At 37.0% G+C, this 16,634-nt stretch overlaps 1 protein-coding gene and 1 long non-coding RNA gene across 51 annotated transcripts in view; one reads left to right on the top strand and one right to left on the bottom strand.

Annotated features, from left to right (window-relative positions):
* ANK2 (ankyrin 2) overlaps positions 1–16,634 on the top strand; it is a 662,258-nt gene that overhangs the window by 545,308 nt on the left and 100,316 nt on the right. For 45 of the 50 annotated variants that reach the window (XM_032859277.1, XM_032859322.1, XM_032859271.1 and 42 more), the window contains 6 exons: positions 87–185; positions 352–450; positions 5,579–5,677; positions 12,076–12,273; positions 15,854–15,952; positions 16,478–16,576. In XM_032859277.1, the coding sequence (XP_032715168.1) occupies positions 87–185; positions 352–450; positions 5,579–5,677; positions 12,076–12,273; positions 15,854–15,952; positions 16,478–16,576 (693 nt within the window). The remainder of the gene's footprint in view (positions 1–86; positions 186–351; positions 451–5,578; positions 5,678–12,075; positions 12,274–15,853; positions 15,953–16,477; positions 16,577–16,634) is intronic. The other 5 variants (XM_032859314.1, XM_032859517.1, XM_032859509.1 and 2 more) reach the window with 2 other exon arrangements.
* The window catches only part of LOC116868875, a 28,677-nt gene continuing 17,192 nt past the window's right edge, over positions 5,150–16,634 (bottom strand). The window contains exons 2-3 of the long non-coding RNA XR_004382909.1: positions 11,429–11,504; positions 5,150–5,357 (exon numbers count right to left, since the gene is read on the bottom strand). This is a non-coding gene — a long non-coding RNA (uncharacterized LOC116868875). The remainder of the gene's footprint in view (positions 5,358–11,428; positions 11,505–16,634) is intronic.

Below are 16,634 nucleotides of genomic sequence, written 5' to 3'. Positions count from 1 at the left end.
ACATTACTGCCTGCCATGTGCCAGCATGGAGTTGTGTGAGGATCGTTTCTGCATGTTTTCAACTAACTTGATTGTCTTTTGCACAGAATGGTTTTACTCCACTGCACATTGCCTGCAAGAAAAACCGCATCAAAGTCATGGAACTGCTGGTGAAATATGGGGCTTCAATCCAAGCTATAACAGAGGTAGAACAATGTTTCAGCTTGTCACGAAACATTCTTTCTCTTACTCCTTCTTCCCCTTCCTGTCACCCATCCTCTGTCCTCTTCACTCAAGTCTTATTTATCTGACGAAGTCCCCAGAGCCCCCACCGGTGCAGAGGAGTAAAACTGCTGTTGCTTTGTTTCGCAGTCTGGCCTCACACCAATACATGTGGCTGCCTTCATGGGCCACTTGAACATTGTCCTCCTTCTGCTGCAGAACGGAGCCTCTCCAGATGTCACTAACATTGTGAGTATGGCTTGGATCAGAATAACCACAGGGAGAGAGAGCGAGAGGAAGAGAGAGGATGGCTGTGTGTAGGGATGTTTGTGTGTATGTCGTCAAGGAGAGCGGCTGAGCTTTGAGCAGGGCCTCCGTGATCCCAGGTTACTGAAATACTCAATAGAACTTCGCTGAGAAGAAGTGGGTTAGGGAAACAAAATGGGAGCTGCGGAAGCTGTTTCAGCTCATTGGTGCAGATGGATTAAACATGCATCTGAGATGCATTTATAAAAATGAGATACGTTTCAAATGAAGGATTGGTTGGAGTAAAATCCACAGGACTCTTTCCAGTTACTTGAGTGAATTGTGTTCCTGGTAATTTTGATTAACACATCGAGTCAGTGCCACAGTCAGTCATAGCAAATGGTTAACCAGAGATAGACCCATAGGAGGGATTTCTATTTGATACCAAGTTCTCCCTCCTTCAATTACATGGATTTTTCATTTTCTAACCTTGATTATTCATTTTGATTTGATTTTGTTGGCTAGAGTGGAGTCCTCTCTTACCTGAAATAATGATACCATTGAAGCTCTTTTCTGTATTTTTGAAATAAATGTTAGTCTCCAGGCAACTTTTATTCTGCCAATAACTACTGGATATCCCAGAATTCCTCTACCTAATTTATATTAGGATTTTTACTTCCAACTTCCTTATTATTTCTTTCATTTTCTTGGAGTCTGCCCCCTTAAACTTTGATCATTTAATGCAAATTTTCTCCTTAATCTGTACAAGATGTAGTCATGGATTTGAAGCTGACAGGGACCACTGGAATATTGAGATTTTTCTTAAAGTATGCAATAGAAATAACTCTCCCCAAATAAACATCAGTGCTTAATACGTAGTCATATTTTCAAAAGCAATTGATTGACTATTGCTGTTAAATTTTGGTATATCATTCCATTTGAGTGTGGAACAGAATGTTCAGTTTCACTTTTCATTTGTATTCCTGCTCCCGTTCTCATTTTTTTGCATTTTACACACCGTTTCTATGCTTAAGTTTGTGATACATGGACAAAATCCATGTGAAATAAATTTATCTAGTTTAAATATTATTTAATACTCACTCTTTATATAATTCTCAGTTGGAGCATAAAATCATTAAATAACTGAAATACAGTCTATGCTTGTTTCCCTAATTATAGCTTATGGATCCTAAAGTAATAATATTATACACTAATCTTTAATTACTCCTTTAAGGATAAGAGTAATTTCAAAACATGCTAGTTTGAGTTGAACTTCTAGTCACTACTTAGAACTTTAAAAGAAATCAACATCATCCTTTTTCTGTGCAGAAGTGATGACCACCTCTTTTTTTTTTTTTTTTAACTGAGAGCTGTATGAATTAGTAACTTTCAAGAAAAGTACTCTGTATTCTTTTTCACAATACTATATTTTCCTTATTCGTATTTCATTGCCTTCAAGATCAAGGAGCAATGGTGATATTGTGTTAAATTATGTTATCATATTATAATAGTAACATATACTAGTATATTCTATGTGATAATTTATTGAAATCCTCTAGGTTAATATTTTAGAGGAGAGAGTTTTGTAAAATCTTTTAAGAAAATCCACATAAAATGGTTGTGGGATTCTGTGGCCACTCTTAACTTGGCTCTTAACTGGCCAATTCCAAATCATTGATGGTTATGGATTTACTCCATATTCCTATGCTCCCCCTCTGGAAAAAAAAAAAAAAGTAATATAGGCTACCTGTAGATTTTTAAATTAAAATAAATAAAATATCAATTAAAACAATAAAAATATTTATATCCTCTAGGTTCATAAAGAGTCCCAAATTTTGTAATTGCTGTATTAAACTTATCTTCTGCCTACCACTCATTATAAAGTTCATTTTTCTTCTCATTTGTCTATTAAACATTCTTTCTCTTCTCGTCAGTCCCCTCCAATACTTGAGAGGCACTTGCTAAAATAATCCTCTTCTCAAGATCAAGATATTTCCCCGTTGTTTTTTTGTTTGTTCCTTTTTTTTTTTTTTTTTTGTATTATATGTCCTTCAGGGAGTAGATACCATGTAGATAGATAGAGTTGCCAGATAAAATACAGGACTCCCAGTTAAATTTGAATTTCAGATAAATGACAAATTTTTTTCGTATAAGTATGTCCTGTGCAATAGTGGAGACATATTTATGCTAAATAATTATTCATTGTTTGTTTGCAACCCTACATGTAGAGGAATTTAATATCTCTAGCACTGGGATGCCTGTGAACTTGTACATTCTCAGGACATGAGGATATAGCTAGCAGGATATAGCAAGTTGATTAAGAAACTGTGTGAACACTTACTGCCTGCTTGCTGTGTCAGAGTTGGTCATTTCCTGACCCCAAAGTACCCCACCCTTGGAGCCTTTGTGTGTTGCCTGAAAATCATGTTGCATTTTTGAATGCAATGCTGTCTGTTGTGCTTTGATGCTTTCCAACTGATGCAGCCAAAGTGGAAGTCCATGTAGCTGTTGGCAAAATCTGTTTTAACAACCGAGAAGAGGGGCATGAAACTGAGTACCTGCTTTGGACGTGAGCATACCCATTTTCTTGCCAGTCTTGTTTTTGTCTCAAAATTCACCCCAAGTGTGAGATGTACCAGTACCTCAATCAGGTGCAGATATTATTATTGCAAATCCTCCTTTCTGAAAAGCTCACAAATGCACTTTAAAACCTAGAAAGCTGAACTACCAGTTGTAATACATCCATAATCCAAAGTATTCATTGACAACCATGGGAGTAGGAAACTAAGCACGTTCAGGGCTGTCTAGAGTACAATGTGAAGTCTTATGAAGTTTTCTCCTATAAAAATTGATGGACTCATGGCTAAGTTCACATTTCATATTATATTTAAAATTTCCCCCAATAATTAAAGTGAATGAGCTTAAGATAAAGAAAACAAAGGTATTGAATAAGGTGAGGTGCCCAACAATCAAGAAATGGAAATTACTAAAATAACCTTTATATATAGCTTATAACATTATAATATAGCTTTCATTTTTTATTTATAGTTATATATAAAAAAGGGTAATATAAAAGGGTAAGAACAACTTATAATGAAAATCAGTTACCCCAAAGTCATTAAATAATTTTGAACAGAACCATTGCTTTTAATCAGAGAGACGTATATGTATGTATATACAGATATATATATATATATATATATATATATATATATATATATATATATAACTTTTCTTTGACTATAATGTTTAACACTTTAGGTTTTATATCTAATTCACTGCTTTCAAATGTATAAATAGCTTAAGAATAACTCATTCCAAGTATATAATAAGGATATTGGAAATATTAAGACTAATATTGGAAGTATTGTAAACATTTTACACTCAAACCACTTATTGATAAAGTTTGGCTTGTAAACTAAACATATGAATCTCTCATTAACTCATGATGCCTCTTTGACTTAACTTCTTATAAAGAAATTTATTTTTGTCTTTATTTCTAGTAAAATTTAGTAAAATTGCTATACTTTTATAAGACTTAAAGTAAGAATGTGAGGGCTTTTTGTTGTTGAGTAGTTAGACCTTACCTTCATCTATTTAGAGACAGGTTTTAAGTGATATAGAAAACAAGTTAGAAATCATGGTTGTCCAAAGAGGAAAAAATCTTGCCATATACCCAAAGTTTGAAGACAAATATTGCTATTCCAATAATGTGATTTTATAAGCCAACACACTCCAGATACATTTACTTTGCAAAAGTCAAAACATGTCACCATTATACAAGGCCATTAGAGGATAAATGAATTATCAACAAAAAAGAAAAAATATTAGACATCCAGTTTGATGCTTTCAAAATCAAATCATTTGAAATGAATTTTTCATAACTTCACAAGGAATGGGTCTCAGATACCAGGAAAAAAATGAACTGTGAGCTATGTACCAAACTCAAGTTGTGCAAGGAATCAGAAGAATCTATTTACTGGAATTAGTCAAAAGTATCCAATTACCACAACCAACTTCAAGATCAATTTGAAGTTGATTATTTGGAATGGTTTACTTTATTTGGAATGGTTTACTTATTTGGAATGGTTTACTTTACTTGGTTGAAATCGGCTTTATTTTCTAGAATGGTTGTGGTGACTAGAAGTAATCATTTCTGTTCCAATGTCTTGTTTTTTTTATAACCATAAAATTGTTTGGAAGAATGAACTCCTCCCTTCTTCAGAACTACATGGGGTTTTTAAATATGTTGATTAAAACAAAAACAAAAACAAAAACCTTCTCTCTTATAGGCAGTAATTAACAGGCTTCTCAATGACAAAATTTCTTTCATCTAATCATCATCCTCCATGCTACAGCATAAGCTGCCATTTCCTGGTCAGTGTGCCGTATTTTGTTGGGGCACGAAGATACTTGAGAAATGACCTGATGCCCAGTGCTGCCCACCTCAACAAATGACAGTGTTAACAGATGCTTTACTCATCTCTTGGTAGTTCTCTCAAATAACTATCTATAATTGAATATGCTCATTAATAATAGAGGGACATCCTGGGCAAATCAAATTCCTTCTGTAAGCAGTCATTGTCTAGCCTTATAACACAAAGACAAATCCAACATGGAATAGTTTATTTCAGAAGTAAATTTTGAATTCTGAATAGGAGTGACTTACGTATGGTACAAATGACGTGATTTTTTTTTTGCACTGTGTTGACATGGTCTTTAAGGAGTTTCTCCTTAAAATGGGATCAAGTTGTAATCACGTAGTCAAATATGATGATGACAGATTTTAGGTTTGAAGGATAGAAGACAACTTCATATCACCTGAAGCAGTTTAAGTTATGCCAGATTGACTATGAAGTTAAACTTCAGGGTATACTGGATGTCTGGGTAAGTTCCTCGTTTGTCACGGACTGAAAAAAAATGAAATAAACATTTGTTTTATCCTTATGAAGATGGAGAAGATACAAAACTGTATTTTTCCAGACTAAATAATTATGAAATAATTATGCCTTTTCATAGATTTCCTAAACCTTTGGATTGATTGCTGAGTCTCACAAAAAGGCACATTTTTATCCTTTACCATACAAGCAGTGGGTTTACTTATGACTTAATGATCTTTGTTTCCTGGCAGCGTGGGGAGACTGCATTGCACATGGCAGCCCGGGCAGGGCAGGTTGAAGTGGTCCGATGCCTACTGAGAAATGGTGCCCTTGTTGATGCCAGAGCCAGGGTAGGTGCCGGTGCTCGGGGTTCCCTCCTATTGTGTGCATGAGTTCCATCTTTAAGAGAGAATGCTATTCTCCATTTCCTTGATTTAGAAATGCCATTGATTGTAAATGAAAGCATCATTTCAGTAGTTTTTCAGGCAGAAAAGGAAATAGTATTGTAAATATTCATAATAAAATGCACCCCAATTTCAGAAACATTAACATTTGAAAAAAATACATAATTTAGTATCTAAAAATTGTGCCATTGACTAACCTAGTAATTTTTTAACCTATGAAAATATTTTTACATATATTCTTTCTTTACATGAATTTTTAAAAAATGACCTATATTATAGAGATACTATGAGTATTAAAATTGATTTCATACTATAAGGTCAATCGAATTTCCAGACATTACTTACTAGTTACTTAAAAACAAATTATACTCAAAGTTTTAATGTACCTTTATCTGTTTAGTTTCTTCCTTTCTATAATGAGCTCTGCTTTTCTTCTTACTCTGATTTTACGTAGTTTAGACATTCTGCTCTTCCGCTATTCCAAAATAGAAGAATTCTGGCCCTGGAGATTACTAGGAGATTACTAGTCAGATTCTCTTGTTTCTAACTGACTTCTTATTCCTTTACAGGTTGATTTTTCCTTCCTTTTTTTTTTTTTAATTCACTTTCCAATTGCTTTTTTCACCTTCTTCCTCTACACTGAATATGCTAGCAATTTTTATTAATATACTATCTTCAATTTCCTTTCCACATCATTCCATTACCTTCTGCACTAGCATCTTTGGGATTGTCATAGAGTATCTGAAGTCTTTCTCTCCTTCAATATTTGATGTACCTGGGCTAGAACTCACTTCAACTTGAATTGTGCTATCATGATTCCCTTTTGGAAATGGTATTGTATTGGAATGAAAGCATCTGGTTAGAGTCCCATACATTGTCATTTCAGGCAAGTCATTGTGTTTCTAGGTCTTTATCATTAAAATATAGAGGTTGGGCTTAGACACCTTGAAACTCCTTTCCAGACTTTCTTAACATTCTCTGAATTTATGAATTTTTTTAAAACTATTTTTTTAAAGTTTTTATTTATTATTTATTTGACAGAGAGAGAGAGAGAGAGATCACAAGTAGGCAGAGGGACAGGCAGAGAGAGGGGGAAGCAGGCTCCCAGCCGAGCAGAGAGCCCGATGCAGGGCTCGATCCCAGGACCCTGAGATCATGACCTGAGCCAAAGGCAGAGGCTTAACCCACTGAGCCACCCAGGCGCCCCAAATTTATGAATTTTTAATAGCATTTTTCCACAGACCTTCATGAAAAATCCAGTGAAACATGGGCAGCTTTGACATTAATCTTGTCCTTTCGGATTTTATCTGCCTTTTTATCCAATGTGTGAGTAGTGTAATTTTTCTTTGGTAATCATCATCAGTATTTTATGTTATTTATTTAGAGCTTTTGTTGTTCAAAACATATTCTTCCAAGCCGTGGCATTTTTATTGTTTCTCCCTGACCCCAAGACTATTTTTAAGAGCAGTTTTAGGTTCATAGCAAATTGTGAGGAAGTTACAGAGACCTCCCATATATACTCTGATCCCACAGATGCATAGGCTCCTGCATTACCAGCTTTCTCCACTAGAATGGTACATTGTTATAATTGATGAACACACATTGTCACATAATAATCCCCCAATGTCCATAGTATATATTAGGGTTTACTCTTGGTGTTGCACATTCTGCAGGTTTGGACAAATGTATAATGACATATATCCATCCTTATCATGCAGACTAGTTTTATTGCCCTAAAAAACTTATGTGTTCTGCCTACTCTCATTTCCTTCGAGGTTACCTGACATTCAGCTAATTAAAAGGAAAAAAAAATGTACTCTGAGTATCATGAACTTCACTATTTTATGAACTCTAAAAAAAAATCAATGTATTCTGAGTATCACGAACTTCACTAATTTTATCAGAAATTGTGATAATATTTCTGGTACATGTTTGTAATCCATATTTAATAATAAAAGGGTTTCCTCTTTACCTTTCAATATAAAACAGCTTCATATTTGTCTATATTCAAATTTTAATTTATTTTTAATGGAAATTTGCTTATTTTCGTGTGTCTTTGTCAGTATTTTTTATGGTATCAATTTAACCCGTTATTGCCTTATGCTTTTCTAGATACCATCTGAAACCCCTTCCTCCTAACTACTGGTTACAGACTCTTTACTTTGAAATATTGTAACATTTATTCACTTAAAAAATTTTTTTTACACACACATTCCATCAATTCTATTGTTCTGGTGTGTCTTTTGTTTTTGTGTTTTTGTTTTAAGAGAGAGTACATGTGAGTGGGGAGGGACAGAGGGAGAAGGAGAGAGAGAATCTTAAGCAGGGTCCGTATGGGGCTCAGTCTCACCACCCTGAGATCATGACCTGAGCCAAAATCAAGAATCGGACACTTGACTGACTGAGCCACCTAGGCGCCCCCAATTCTATCATTTTACTTTTCTTTCGATGGTCTACATATGTAAATAAACATCTTTAACTTTTTATTCCTCCTTATTTAAATATTAAATGTCAGGATCCTCTGTTTTTCAGCTCTACCACCTATCCTAAGTTGCAGCTAAAATTCTTCCTTATAGCATCGTTCTGGTTGCCGATGGGAGAAACTACCATAGTGTGGTAGAGCCATGCTACTAAAGGGTCATTATGTGTATGACATCACCTGGGGAATCTCGTTAAAATATGGAATGAACTCAGTAGGTTGGGGTGAAGCCCCAAATCTGCATTTCTAAAAACTCAAGGCGATGTTCCCCATCCTGGAATTATACTGAGCAGCAAGAAGCTAAGGTTTTCCTTTTCACATGTGCTATTTTAAGTTATACTTTCACCATGAGTTTCTATTTTTTTAGACCTTTAGATCTCCCTGGAAATCTTTGATTTAGTTAACATTTGTACAGTGATGTATACTTCCTGAAGCATTTTAATACGAATTATCTTAGCACAGAGCAACCATGTATTGTAGGGTGGCTTAGGGTCCCAAAATCCAAAATTGTGCTACCTTTCTTGAGGTCATGGGGTTAGAAAGGGTAAGAAAAGGGTTCCTCCTTGTTTCTGTATCTTTCTCCTAGATTTTTTCTGCAGATATCATTATCTCATTTTGGGCTGTAAAGAGAGCCCTTATTTCTCCTATCTAAACAAACAACAGGATTCTAATTAGCCACATTTACCACCTGGGCTGAACACTATGGCGGGTATATAGTATCAAGCCTGGGCTCCAGGCCCATTCATGTGGTCCATTCATGAATTGGAGTGAGATGATTGGCAGCCCCTCCAGAGCCACATGTAGTGGGGGGTACCCTCTTTCCCCAAAGGAGGGAGGGCTCTTCCCAGAAAAAGGGTGTAGGGGGTATTGGACAGAAAAATGAAACTCTATCTCTTCTGTTTTACCTTCTGGTTTCCCAGCAAGCATACCCATATACATGCACTTCTGAAACTCTTTCTCTTAACTACTACATTGCTCTATAATTCACTCCCTCCCAAAGGGGAGATGGTCAGCAGTTATACTCAGTCACTACACTCAACTCCAAGGGCAAGATCTCTCAATAATCTGTATTCTCCTTAATCAGGTTTAGAAATAATATCTCATGGTTGTGTAATCATTTTTCATATAATGAAAGAAAAATCATTTACTACAACAATGTCTCTCATTTAAAAGTGCAAGCTGCATCCTCTTCTAAATCAAGACCATAAGGCAATTTTGCTGGACAGACCAAGAGAATAGGGACTGCAGTGATGTTAAGTTCATTGGTCAGTCAGTGTTTGCCCCCAGACCTTGCTCTCAGAAAGGTCCTTCCTTGTCCAGGATCCTCTATGGATATGACTGAGAGAATGACTGGGGTCTGCCCATTGGGGACCTCTCTTACTTGAGGAGCCCATATTCTGTTGGCACAATATGGAGGGCTGGCGTTTGCTTTAGGGATTGAGCAATCACAGGGCCCTGAGGCTTAAACTCCCTTGAAACTTAATTCACTCTATTACTTCAGTTAGCTGCCAGTCGATTTGGTTCCTGAGAATCCTGTTAGCTAGAAATGAATAGCAGAAATTTTATCAAATCTTTCAACTTTGTCCAAGCTATTGCTATTTCTGTCTTTTGGTAAAGGAGTTGGGGCTCAGCAGGTCTTCCTAATTTTGGAAGACTGTAGCTTGTGGGAGTAAGGCAGAGTTCATCCCAGGCTGTATCACAGTCAGTAACACTTTATTTTGAGGGAATTATTGATCCTTACATATGGAAGAGCCTAGAGGATCAAGCTAACCCTCACTTTTTAAAGTCCTTTCCATAAATATTATTTTCTGCACTTTTCCAGTTCTTTGCCTTGGCTTGCATTTACTTTAGTTTGGAGCAGCAAATGCAACTTTTGCAGTTCAACTGGGAACTAATTACTCAAACCTTAAAAGGTCTTATATCTTTAGTTACCAGTGGAAAGACTTTCTAACCAAACTTGTTTGTTCTTCCCTTTTTTATTCTCAGATAGGACTATACTAAAAGTTGAAGAAAGTAGGCAAGACAGTTTATTTCTTTAAAAAATTAAAAACAAAACCAAACAAGATCAAGTGCCTAAATGCTCTGGGGTCTGAGAATCAAGGGACAAGAGTTGATAATTTAATCAAATAGTTGGCTGCTGCCAGCTCTGGATGAAGGTGTCCTCATTGTCCCAGCTCTCCAACTCACTCATCAAGAAAACCTTTTAGGTTATGTCATTTGCAATACCCACCTCTATCAAATTGTATTAGGCAGAAGTGCAAGAAGGGAAACCCAGAAGCAAGAGATGTTCATGATAGCTATTAGGTTCTTTGGTTCTTTTATTGTTGTTTTGTTCTCTATTTATCTTTGTAATTTAATTTCCCCCATTTGTCTATTTTCTTCTTTGTTGTGTTTCAGAAAACAGTTGTATCTTCTAAAGTGCTTTCCGTCTCCTTTCCTATTGAGAGTCACCCCATTCTGTTAGTTTTGTCAGTGGTCAACTTACTGTGTCTATTTCTGTAGGATGTATAGGCCAATGAGTGTCTTTGGAATCCAATGCCTGAATTAAAGTCTTGTTTTAATAGCTTGGTGACCTTGAACAATCCTAGAGAACCACTTTAATTCCTCTTAATCTCTGTTTTGCAGAAAATGGTCGAATAATACATTTTAGGCCTTCGTTTCCGTTCTTCCTTAAGAATAGGATCAAGTATGCATGGTACATGAAGGAAAGTTATAAATTGCATTTTCAAAAAAGATTCCAATTCTATTACTAAAACACTTGTATTATTGTTATTTGTTATTTACTTCTCACAACCTGAAATTCATACAATGCTATTTCATCTCCTTCTGTGGCTCCCTCTGAATACTTTTTTTTCTTATACTTTAAGATACAACATTTATTTAAAAGCTCTCCCCCACTCTATTATATCTTTTTTTTCCATTCATTCTTAGTTTAGGAAGCTGACCCAGCTCTTCTTTCCTCACTTTGATTATGACATGCCCTTGAACACACTGTAAAGACATACCTTTTTTCAACACTAAGGTTATGCTCAATTTTCTTTTTTTATAAAAGAATGGTTTGGCTTAGTTCTCTTAACATTGAAATGAAAATATTTTCCTGACTACACATCAGAGTCAGGTGATTTCTTGAGCCTCCTCCAACATATCTTCCCTATTCCTTGTACCAGCTATGTCCTCTCCGTGTTTCTAAATGAAAAGCCACGTGGCAAATACTTAACCCCATTTGCTTCTTGCTGGAGTTCCATTTCATCTTGAAGTTCTGGATGCAAGTCCCTGAACCATCTGCACTGTTTCCTGGAACAACATTAAAAAAAAAAAAATCAGATTGTAATATCTTCTTTATCTGCAGTCTTTCCTTGAAGAAAATGACCAGCATTTCTATCCTTGGCTTTGTTTGAGTGGAGTAAGAACAGTTGTCCCAGAATTCCTCATTCTTTTTCTCTTTATATGGTTCCCAGAATAAATACTGTCTCTTAGTGAAAGCTTTTGGATGAGAATCTAGGTCTTAGTCCTTCTGGACTGGATTTCTTTCTTATTCAGAACCACAAATTGGTTTATATTTAAGCGTAAATGAGGGCTGAAGCCTTAATGATTTGAGTAACATGTTGGTGTGCTCAGGAAACAATGACCAAGTTTATGGAAGTTCATACTACTAAAAAAAAAATCTAAGAAAGATTTTTGTGACCAGACAGGTTACCTCCATAACCAAATGTAAAATAAATCATGGTCAGAGTAGTAATCATTTCCTTTTGGATAGCAGTTCCTAGAGATCCCAAGAAGACATCAGGAAACATCTGAGTGGAATATGTTCTCGGTGAAATCTGGCTTGTTCGGGCACTAATGTTTTACTTGACTTGAGTTGTAGGAGGAACAGACACCTTTGCACATTGCCTCTCGCCTGGGTAAGACAGAAATTGTCCAGCTGCTTCTACAACATATGGCTCATCCAGATGCAGCCACGACAAATGGGTACACGCCCTTGCACATCTCTGCCAGGGAAGGACAGGTAGATGTGGCATCGGTCCTCCTGGAAGCAGGAGCAGCCCACTCCTTAGCTACCAAGGTAAGAGGATGGCTCCCTGACAACACGGACTAAGGGGGATCCTGAGTCAGGGTTCCTCTGTTCTACTATATACAGTATCAAGAAGAGTAGATCTTCTTTAGGCCTCTGACTTACTTCTTTCTATTTGAATATTTTAGATTCATTTTCTAAATTATCAAAGGGGTTTGTGAAATTCCATATCATAGCTTCAACAAAGAGTGCTAGAGTCCATCCTTCTAAGTACTATTGTTTCTAATACAGGTATCTAGTGCTTTAACTAAGATTATTTCCATAGAGCAAGGGCTACTTCTCTTCTCTTTCCATTAGAAAATCTATAATGTATTCCTTTTTTTTTTTTTAAGATTTTATTTAACAGATCACAAGTAGGCAGAGAAGCAGGCAGAGGGAGAGGAGGAAACAGGCTCCCCTCTGAGCAGAGAGCCCTATGTGTGGCTCGATCCCAGGACCCTGAGATCATGACCCAAGCCGAAGGCAGAGGCCTAACCCCCTGAGCCATCAAGGCGCTCCTATAATGTATTCCAAAGAGAAAAAAAATAGAAGGTTCCCAAACACATTGAACTAGTAAGGAAGGAAATTGCATTAAATTGGCAATACTGTATTTGCTAAGAGTTTTAGTACTATCTAGAAGTTCACCTTACTTGGTTCTGCATTTTTCCAACCCTGGTATCAGCTGTCATTCCCATTCTGCTCTCTAGTATTTGTCAGCTATATTCTTGCCTGGGTATTAACAGCATCTAAATAGAGCTGGGCTGGAAAAGCACTTTATCAGTTGTATATTCTTTGTACATACCAGCCTGAATTTTATTTGTTCAAAGTTTCATCCTAGGGCAGAATAATTTTTTCCCCCCACTTGATACATTCTATTTGAAATTCACTATTTGGATGCAACTTAGAATAAAACATGAACACCCTCAGCTAATCAGAGCAGAAGAAATTGGACATGTACAGAAGAGTATAAAAATGAGACAAGTTTAAAGCTCACAACAAGTGTAGTGTTTGTGAGGCAAAATAATTCCCATAAATACGACAGTGATTCATATTATTTAAAAGACATTTTCAATTTGCTCATAACAAATAGGCACAAGGACTACATCTAAGGGAGAAGTATGAACTCAAGTACTGTTGTGGCATCTCTCCTCCTAGAAATAGGAGCAGCCCACTAGCCATTATGACTTGATCTGGTTGCTTGTGGCTATAAAACATGTTTTATTGTAAAAAAGTTGACCATTGTTCAAATGCTGAACTCTGAAGAGTTGAAAGGATTTTAAAAGTCTTTTAAAGAAAAAGTCAGAAACTAGGCAACAAACAAAATAGTTATAACAACAACCCAGGAGAGACTGGGTGATCGTCTCATCAGATGAAGGTGACAAATTCAGATATGTAAAATACAGGAATAGAGAGTGAAGCATAGTGCCTTGCAAAGATTTTTAGGATTTAAAAGTACATCTAAAGCAATAGTAAAGTGTGGTGGTTAAATGGAAGGAACTATTAAACTAAGCAGTTCAGCAGTGGAACTCACTGGGGTTCTGATGAAGAGTTGACTCATCATCATTAAAGCTATTTGAGTGTTTCTAAATATCAGAGGGTAAATGAAATCCTGATGAGATTAACACAGGGGAAGAAGGAAGATGTGTGACTCAAGAGATGCTTTCCAACCCCTATTTTGTGATTCTACAGTAAAGATTCTATGTAGTTTTGTCTAATAATAGGTTCCAAATTTATAAAGGGGCTGGATCACTATTCCGGCAGGACTTTAAGGACAGGCACTTCTTTTTCTTCCTTGTCATGTGTCTTGTTTTGTTTTGTTTTGTTTTGTTTTTTTCAAAGAATTCCACTTCATCCCAGTCATTGTGTACACTGAGCAGAGGGAGAACATTAACAATAAATGTTGGCTGAAATGGACTAAGGCAAGGGGAGGAAATACTTCCTATAGTTGTCCCACAGTTGGAGAAAGTAAAAGAATCGCTCTCCTCCAAGGACTGATTAGTACCAAATGTTCAAAAAAAGGCAAAAAGAAAAACAACATCTTAATTAAACATAATTCATGTGGTGACACTGTGAAAGGGCAATATTGTTTCTTGGGAGAAATTCTATATTGTGATGAGGGCTTCAGTGGTCCTAAGGATAAGCCATACCTTAGACCACCTACAGCAGACACATTTGCTTGGTGTGTTTTACAGGCCCCGGTCAGCATTAGAACTCTCCCATGCTCACTTTAGTGCCAGAAGAGCATGTGGTTAGACTGTCTGGCCAAGAGGATGGGTTTGAGATCATGGTGTAGGAACTGTGCCATCCTTGAGATCTGAGTCCAGGGACTTGGTTGCTTTTGTAACACCCTGCTGATGACAGAGAAGGACATTAGGTTAGGCACACAAGACGTTGAATCTGTACACATAAACATGGGTAACAGAGCATTCTTTTAAAAAAGCTTTACACTGTGGTGTGTTTAAAAGTCTGACATTAATCAGCTCAACATTTGCCAGAAGTGGAGTGTATTTTACAAGAGGAATTGGTCTTTTATACAGTGTGGGCCTTCTGGGAAAGGGAATAACAGGATAGGAGGTGCTTTTTATTTATCATTTATTTAAAAAAATTTTTATTTATTTATTTGACAGAGGGAGAGAGATCACAAGTAGACAGAGAGGCAGGGGGGGGGGGGGGGGGGGGGAAGCAGGCTCTCTGCTGAGGTGAGAGGCCCATGTGGGGCTGGATCCCAGGACCCTGAGATCATGACCTGGACCGAAGGCAGAGGCTCAACCCACCGAGCCACCCAGGTGCCCTGGAGGTGCTTTTTAGCAGTGAGCATCTTTTTGTCTGTCGACCATTTATCTTGCTATTTCTGCAGAAAATGCAAATCAAGTGAATCACAATAATATATATTTTTATATATTTTTTTTACCATGGCTGCTGAAATATCCTAAAATTTAAAGGAAGAAATTTGGAATGCAGGTATGATTAGAAAGGATAGGAAACGAAGGATTGGAGAGAGCAGCTATTGTCTCGATCCTATTAGTTTTAGAGGCAGGAAGAAGATAAGCCTTCCCCACCCCGACCCCCAATCACTAATCAGAGCCATTTTAGGGACACTAGTGGCTCTTTAAAATCTGAAACATATAGGGGCGCCTGTGTGGCTCAGTGGGTTAAAGCCTCTGCCTTCGCTCAGGTCATGATCCTAGGGTCCTGGGATCGAGCCCTGCCTAGAACCCTGCATGGGGCTCTCTGCTCAGTGGGGAGCCTGCTTCCTCCTCTCCTTGGCTTCCTCTCTGCCTACTTGTGATCTCTGTCAAAAAAAAAAAAAAAAAAAGATCTTAAAATCTGAAACATATAAAGGCAAATTTCAATTTGCAAGCCCTCACAATAAAATTTGTTTTGTTCAATCTATCAAGTCAAACACTCGCGTGCTAAATTTCCTTCTTCTAGTCCTTGTTTATGGCTAACAGATTTAATGATTCTAGCATTTTTTTCTCAAATAGAGACTCAACATAATTTGCTTACTATGTTAACAAATTTTAAAAAAAGGATTTTGTTAGGAGTCACAAAAATAAATATTACATTTTACTTTTGTTCTTTGCATTTTCAGAAGGGTTTTACTCCCCTGCATGTAGCAGCGAAGTATGGAAGCCTGGATGTGGCAAAACTTCTCTTGCAACGCCGAGCTGCCGCAGATTCTGCAGGGAAGGTAAAGGATTTTACTAGTACATGACAGTTACACTCACAGTGGAAGATTCGGAGATCTGTACTTCAAGATACTTTTCTCACTCTTCTGAAAGGACCATGAAGGCAACTGATGAAACAATGTCAAATAGACACGAGGGGGTATCTGTCCGTGACCTGTCCACATCCACGCTAATTTAGAAGGCATTTAGATGTGTGTCTCTGATGTATGTTCTTGTCACAACAGGGCCCAGAACATCTCTGAATTTAGAAGAATCCTTGCAATGTTAATGTAGTAATTCTTGCATAGCATTTCAGACTTTTATTTATGGGGGATATCCAGCTAACCTGTGCCAACTCACTCTCCACCAAACATTTTCAGTTTTAGCTAAGTTTCTAATATGAAAATCATTAGTACTGATTTGGTTTTTTTATTGACCATATTAATTAATTAACATGGACTTCATCTGTGCCAGTTTCCATGCATTTGGTAGCTTCAGGGCAGCTCACGCTAATTTATTAATGCTGAATTTAAACACACCCTTTACAGAATGGCCTTACCCCGCTCCATGTTGCTGCTCATTATGACAACCAGAAGGTGGCACTGCTGTTACTGGAGAAGGGTGCTTCCCCTCATGCCACAGCCAAGGTGAGGACCACAGAGAGGGATTTACAGAGATAGGGTGGAACTGTAATCTGACTGCACA

The sequence above is a fragment of the Lontra canadensis genome, unplaced genomic scaffold, assembly GCF_010015895.1.
Source record: "Lontra canadensis isolate GAN:19392208 unplaced genomic scaffold, GSC_riverotter_1.0 scaffold1, whole genome shotgun sequence".
NCBI classification, from domain to species: domain Eukaryota; kingdom Metazoa; phylum Chordata; class Mammalia; order Carnivora; family Mustelidae; genus Lontra; species Lontra canadensis.
The sequence above is the reverse complement of the archived record's forward strand: the minus strand, read 5'-3'. Positions and strand labels throughout refer to the sequence as shown.